This window comes from Penaeus japonicus, unplaced genomic scaffold (assembly GCF_977035675.1).
Source record: "Penaeus japonicus unplaced genomic scaffold, GWHDUDI00000001_assembly GWHDUDI00000018, whole genome shotgun sequence".
Lineage (NCBI taxonomy): Eukaryota > Metazoa > Arthropoda > Malacostraca > Decapoda > Penaeidae > Penaeus > Penaeus japonicus.
In genome coordinates, this window is record NW_028234420.1 from 39,593,040 (window position 1) to 39,600,294 (window position 7,255).

At 42.5% G+C, this 7,255-nt stretch overlaps 1 protein-coding gene across 2 annotated transcripts in view; it reads right to left on the reverse strand.

Annotated features, from left to right (window-relative positions):
* Window positions 1-6,228, reverse strand: part of LOC122255473 (uncharacterized) — a 20,767-nt gene extending 14,539 nt beyond the window's left edge. The window contains exon 1 of one of the 2 annotated variants that reach the window (XM_043019548.2): window positions 6,124-6,228. Coding sequence is in view for 1 of the 2 variants with exons in the window: in XM_043019547.2 (XP_042875481.1) it covers window positions 6,051-6,069 (19 nt within the window). In the remaining variant the exon portion in view is untranslated. Of the gene's footprint in view, window positions 1-6,050 lie in introns of both variants that reach the window. The other variant, XM_043019547.2, reaches the window with a different exon arrangement.
* Between the last annotated feature and the right edge of the window lie 1,027 nt (window positions 6,229-7,255).

A 7,255-nucleotide genomic window follows, 5' to 3' on the forward strand; every position in this document is an offset into this window, starting at 1 on the left:
GAAGTGAAGAGACGAGAGAAGATGAGAGAGAGAGAGTGAGAGAGAGAGTGTAGAGAGAGGAAGAGTGAGACGAGAGGAAGAAGGAGAGAGGAGAGGAGAGGGAAATCAAGATTGAGGAGGAGAGAGTTTTATGAGAGAGAAGAGAGAGAGTAAAAAGAGAGTGAGAGAGATGAGAGAGAGAGAGGCAGAGAGAGAGAAAGGAGAAAGGAGAGAGAGTGTCGCGAGAGAGATCTGAGAGAGTGAGAGAGGAGAGAGAAGAGAGAGAAATCACGGAGAGAGAGGAGGAGGGAGAGGGAGAGTCGACGAGTGACGAGAAGAGGGAGAGTGGTGAGAGAGAGAGGAGAGAGAGAGAGAGGACTGAGAGAGAGGAGAGAGTGAGTGACCGTGAAGCAAGAGAAGGAGTAGAGAAGAGCAAGAGAGAGAGGAGAGTGAGAGGGAGAGAGGAGAGCGCAAGCAGAGGAGATGAAAAAAAATAGCCCGCAAAAGAGAGAAGACCGGAGAGAGATGAAAGAAAGGAGAGATGAGAGAGGATGAGAGAGAGAAGAGAGGAAGCAAGCGAGATGAGAGAGAGAGAGATAAAGTAAAAGAGGAGAGAGAAGAGAGGAGACGAGAGAGAGAGGGGACGAGAGAGAGAGAGCAGAGAGGGCAAAGAGGAGAGAACGGAGAGAGCAAAAGAGAGTGAGAGCAGGCAAGCACAAAGAGAGAGAGAGAGTAGAGAGCAGGAGAGACGGAGAGAGAGTGAAACGAAGAGAGAAGGGAAGTGAGAGAGAGAGATACATGCAAGGATGGTGAGAGAGAGAGAGTAGAGAAGAGAGAGAGGGAGAGATGAGACTGTGAGAGAAAGAGAGAGTGAGAGAGAGAGAGTGAGAGAAGAAGAGAAAGAGAGCGAGAGATGATGAGAGAGAGAGAGCAAAAGAGGTGAGAAAGGATGAGGCATGACAAAAGAGATGAAGAGTCAGAGTGAGAGTGAGATGAGCAAAAGAGAGTGACGACGAGGAGAGAATGAGAGAAAGAGAGACGAGAGAGAGGAAGAGAAGAATGATGAGACGAGAGACGGACGATGCATGACGAGAGATGAGCAGGAGAGCGAGAGATGAGACGACGAGAGAGGAGAGTGAGAGAGCAAGAGGAGAGAGAGAGAGAGCAGCAGAGAGAGAGGAGAGAGAGAAAGATGAGAGAGCAGAGAGAGAGAGGTGAGAGAGAAACGAGAAGAGTGCAGAGAGTGGAGAGAGGACTTCGAGGATCGAGACTAATAGGCTAGGAGAGAGAGAGAGGGCAGAGGGAGAGCATAATGAGAGTGAGAGAGAGAGAGAGCTGAGAGGAGAGAGAGAGAGAGAGAGAGAAGAAGGAAGGAAAGAGATGACCTGAAAGAGTACTGAGATTGGAGAGAGGGAGCAAGGAGGAAGAGAGGTGAGAGCCTCCGAGTGAGAGCGAGTGAGAGAGAGGAGAGAGAGAAAGAGATGGAGAGTTGAAGAGCACAGGAGGAAAAGAGGTCGAGAGACAGCAAGGAATGAAGGAGAGGAGAGAATAGGAGTAGAGAGGATGAAGCAGGAGGAGACGAGAAGAGAGCGTATTAAAGAAGAGAGGAGAGAGATGAGCTGAAGAGTGAAAGCAAGAGAGAACTCGAGAAATTATCCTGAGAAAGCAGCGAGAGAGAGAAGGAGAGAGAGAGAGAGGATCAGGAGTTAGAGTCGCAGAGGTTGGAAAGGGGATGAGAAGAGGAGATGAGAGTGAGAGAGAGGAGATTTGGAGAGAGAGAGAGAGAGAGAGAGGTGTGAGAGACTATGAGAAGGATGAGGAAGAGGCGAGTGGAGAGAGAGAGAGAGGGGAGGAGAGGAGAGGGGGTGGAGAGGGGGAGCAAGAAGAGGAGAGATCCGAGAAGAGGGAGAGGAGAGAGAGGAGAGAGAGTGAGCAGAAGAGAGAGAGAGGGAGAGAGAGTCCGGAGAGAGAGAGGAGAGAGGACGAGAGACCGATGAAATAGAGAGAGAGTTGAAGATTGAGAGGGAGAGTAGAGGAGGGGAGAGCAAAGAACGGAGAGAGAGAGAGGGGAGAGGAGATGAGAGAGAGCAGAGAGCGAAGAGTGAGGAGAGAGAGCGAGCGCCTTCATAGACGGAAGAGAGAGAGAGGGAGAGAGAGGGAGAGAGACAGTAGAGACGCAAGAGAGCGAACAGAGAGCGAGAGAGGAGAGAGAGGGGGAGATCGAGAAGACGAGAGAAGGAGTGAGAGAGAGAGAGAGAGGGGGGGGGGGGAGGAGAGAGAAGAGGAGAGAGAGAGAGAGAAGCAAGAGAGTGCGAGAGAGGAACGAGAGCAAGAGATGAGAGAGAGAGGAGGAGGAGAGGAGAGAGCGAGACGGGAAGGAGGTAGAGAGATGAGAGGGGATGAAGAGAGAAGAGAGAGAGAGCAGAGAGTGAGTGAGAGAGACGAGGAAGAGAGAGAGAGAGAGAAAGCAAGGAGAGAGGAGCAGTGCAGAGAGATGAGAGAGTGAGAAACGAGAGGGAGGAGGGGAGAGGTCGAGAGAGAGAGAGAGAGAGGAGAGGATGGATGAACGTGAGGAGGAAGGAGGGGTATGTGAGAGGGAAGAGAGAAGGGGAAGAGAGAACGACGGCGAGCGAGGAGAGAGAGAGAGAGAGAGAGAGCGAGCTGTGAGAGAGAGAGAAAGCGAGAGAGAGGCTCGAGAGAGCGAAGGAGGAGCGTTTTACTTAGTGAGAGAGAGAAGAGACGGGAGAGAGAGGAGAGAGACGAGAGAGAGGTGGAGAAGAGAGAGATGAGAGAGAAGAGGGTTGAGGAGAGTGAGAGAGAGAGAGGAGGAGAGAGAGCTTGAGAGGAGGAGAGAGGGAGAGGATGAGAGAGAGAGAGGAGATCGAGAGAAGATGGAGAGAGAGAGAGAGAGCGAGAGAGGAGAGGGAGAAGGAGAGAGAGAGGACACAGAGAGGGAGATGGAGCGAGAGGGAGAGGGAAGAGCGGGAGAGCGAGTGAGACCCGAGAAAGTAAGAGAGATCCCTAAAAAGTAAGAGAGGAGAAGAGTAAAGGAGAGAATAAAAGTAAGAGAGAGAAAGTAAGAGAGAAGAACAGTCTCAGAGAAAGAAAGTGAAAGAGAAAGAGAAAGTAAGAGGGAAAGAAAAGAAATGTAAGTAGTAAAGAGAAGTAAGAGCATAGAAACGTAGAGAAAGAAAAGTATGAGAAAGATGAGACAAAACGTAGAGAGAGAAAGTAAGAGAGAGATTGAGAGAGAGAGAGAGAGAGAGACATGTGTGTGTATGGATGTATGTGTATATGGTTTTGTTTTATCTTTTTAAGTATAGATAGATCTATATGGATCAATATGTTACTTTTATTATTATTATTAACATCATCATCATAATAATAATAATAATGACAATAATAATATAAATTATAATAACAATAATAGAAATAAAAAAAACAAATTCACAAAAAAAATCAAGGGATGGGGCAAGGAAGTGAGGTCAGCTTGGCCTAGTAAAAGTTCTTGGTGACTAAAACAAAACCATAGTGGAAAAGGCATGCTCCCAGCATCAATGGCCTTGAGCACAGGAATCTGTAGGTGTTAAAAGAAAAAAAATGTCATGCTAATGCTGATGTGTCCTATTTAGTTAGGCTTATAATTGTTGGATTTATATGGAACTAGCACCAGTTTTGTTTCATGTCTTTCCTCTCTAAACAATGCTATATAACAAATATTGCTTCCTCTAATTCTTTATTCATTTAGCCAACAAGGGGGCACTTCAAGGTTTCTGAGGTTTCTGGGTGGGGTGGAAGGAAAATGGGCAGACTCCTTTATGTGAAAAATATAAAGAAAGTGGGAAAATGAGATACCTAAACAAAGACTTCCTCAACCCTCATTTACATATAACTTTGAACCATTTCCAGTGGTGAACACAAAATTCTGATAGAAGATATTGCTTGCTCATGCAACATGTCCACAGTGCTTTATGTAATCAAGAATTTATCCTAAACCTTGCTTACCTTTACTCTTGCCCTAAAATTAAATCCATCCTATGTATCATTCTCAAGCCATATGGCAGCTTTGCCCTGTCTATGGATCCCCCATTACATTATAAAGACCTCCCTCAAAAAAAAAGAAAGAAAGAAAGAAAAAAAGTATATGTACTATTCACCAACCAGGAATGAATATATACATTAGTAATTTGCATATATGTAGCTATTTATCCCCATAAACAGATAATGCAGATTGATATAGATCTTACTACAATCCTTCCTTGTTACTTCACTATGATACTGTTTTGATCAGCCAAAATATCTGGTTAAAGAGAATAGTATCCCACAAAAACAATTACAAACACCAGCTATTTCTTATTGATGACTTTCATGCCAATGTGCAAATTTGCTTGAGAAACAATGGGTTAGAATCCTTGCCTGCCTGAATAATAATTACTGGTTGGGCTTAATCCCCTTGTCATGAAAAACACTAATACTGCTGTGCACCAACAAAAGTTGTATGAATAGCTGTGCAAAACTAATACCTTGGCCAAGAGCCACTGAGTGTAACTAAGAAGAGTGTAAGCTAGGCACATAACCACAGAGGAGAGAGAGCATAGAGAGGAGCCAAGCAAGAGAGAGATAGGAGAGAGAGAGTAAGTTAGAGCAGTGCTAGGTTACCATGTTTTAGATTAGGCTCTGCATGAGCACTTTCCCATCCACACTAATTTTTAGCAAGCTGCAGTTTGCTCCCTAGTAGAGTCTTGCTCTGTGTTTGTATGTTAGACTGTATCTGATGTACAGTCAGAGTTAGAGTTAAGTCATTAGAGCGATGAGCTGTTTGTGTTTGCCCTTTTCCACAATGGGTTAATAAAAGGGCTTGCACTTGATTGCTTTCTCTTGATATTACACACCAGATGATGCATGTTTTGAGCTGGTATGTCAAATAAATACTGAATACTAAAGCACCAAATTTGAAAAAGTTATCCCTTGTATACACCAAGGGGATAAACATGTAAATAAAACACATATAATTCAATAAAATAATTATTCATCATAATATGCAAAGTACTAAATCAAGTATTTATCATATATTTATGCATATATAAAGTGCTGAAACACAAAATAATATTATATGAAACTCAGCCATGCCAGGGAATGCTAACCTATATAAAGGGAGGAGAAGGAAAGAGGAGGAGGAGTGAGAGAAAAGATGGAGGATAGTGAGGAAGATGGAGGCATAATGAGCATTGATAATTAAATAAGGCATGTGAAACAAAAAGAAAATAAACTGCATTTATGTTACTTCCTTGGGAAGATTTTGTGCATGGGGTCACCCTGTGGCCCTCTTATGGGGTGTGGTGGCACTTAGCATAACATTTTAGATTGACCATAACATTTTATAATTATTAGGCTACTTCACCAAAAAAGCCCTCCCAACTTACATTGATTAATAAATGGCCAGAAGTAAAGCAAAACAAAAACAAATTTCTAAAAATAAATATTCTGAATTATTTGCACTTCACTCACACACATCTACTATACACTGTTGAGAGTAATTCATGTGGTTGCTTGAGTTACACACATTAGTCTTTATTTAATCATTACTACACAGTGTCTCCTAAACTAGGTTACACTGTTACCTGATTCTTCCATTGGCTTGCTCAGTTGGGATTAAAATATATATATACATATAGTTTCATGCTTACAAATTTTAGATAAAAAAATGTGGTTCTTGAAATCTTAGTTCTACAGATTCCAAACGAGTTCCTTGTTACTAAATAAAGAGCAAAATGATTAACAGAACATCTTTAAGACTGAGATATTTGTAAATATTATAGTATGTATCCTACTCTTGTACAGAATACTAGTTCTTAATGACTTGTGAGGACAGACACAGGAATTTAAACAGCCTACTCACACTCTGATACAAAACAACTCCACCCAACCTATTATTACGTTACAGCAACGCTTGGCCAATACAAAATAGCTATTCCCTGAAATCTAGGTCCGGAGTCCCAATCAACGGCAAGAAATGTTATTGATGTTCGCCTATTTCTCCTCTCGGATAGTTACAGTCAACAATTACTAACCAAAAGGGGGGCTCAGCATTCACAGATGTATGCTTTCTTGGCTGACGACAGACTCATTTGAGGGACAACTTACGAGGCACCGGAAGGTTTTAAGGCTAAGGTCTGTCTTCCTTCCCTCGGTCGATATTTCTGGCTTGTTTACATCGCGTGCTTCCTCGCATGGCCGATAGATGGCGGTGGGAGTACGCACTACGGTACAGGTCATGGGGACTTGTCGTATTTGACCTACGGGAAGGAGTAAAGGATGGGTTATGGTTAGGGTCATGGGGGCTACATTTATTTGAGTTAATTACATCGCGAAGGGATGTACTAGTGTGCTAGGATATTTGTCTATGGACTGGTCGTATATAACCCTTAGAAATCACGAAAGGGTAAAATACGAACTAATAGTAGCTATTTTTTGGTGTAATTCAGTAAGTTTCAATATTTATTGAGACCCTGATCTGTAGTCCTCTAAATTTAGATAAGACCTCTCATTTGTGTTTACACAAACTTGCCATCTATATGAATTACATTAATAAAAAAGAACCTAAATTATTGGGCCTGACATGTTTGGCATTGTGTGCCAGTCGCTTAAGGATTTTCTTTTTATGGTCTGTTGCCTACTAAGGGATCATAGCACACTATTTGGGAACTACAGACCTTATTAAATCAAAAAGGGATGAAAACAGACAAGTATAGGGATGACAGGGACTATTAATAGTTACATTTTGAGAAACATATGATTATCTATTTAGATGTAGTTTATTATCATCACATTGCAAGTATATACAATATACATTTTGGAAACCAAATATCAAGTTTGAATGCACTGCAAAAGCTCTCTGAAAACTAGTAGTTTTAAAACCTTAAAGAGATAAATAGATGTATGATTCTGCTATGTTACATATACCATAGATTGTAAAGGTATCAATACATATACTGCATTACCGACCCCGTAACCAGTTGCCAACTTTTATTATTTCCACGGTCAACACAGAAAACAAATGAATGAATGGCATCACTGGTATGGCATCACATTATTCATTCTTATTTCGTACGACAGCTGCGACCTAGGCCGCGGATTTCATCGCTGGCTGACGTACGATTACCTTACAGCTGCGCAATGCTAGCTAAAAAAGGGTAAAACGAGGGACTGCAAACTTGCGATCGCTGACACAAAATAGCCAAACTAGCCAAAACACTAGAAATGTTTAGAGTGCTTT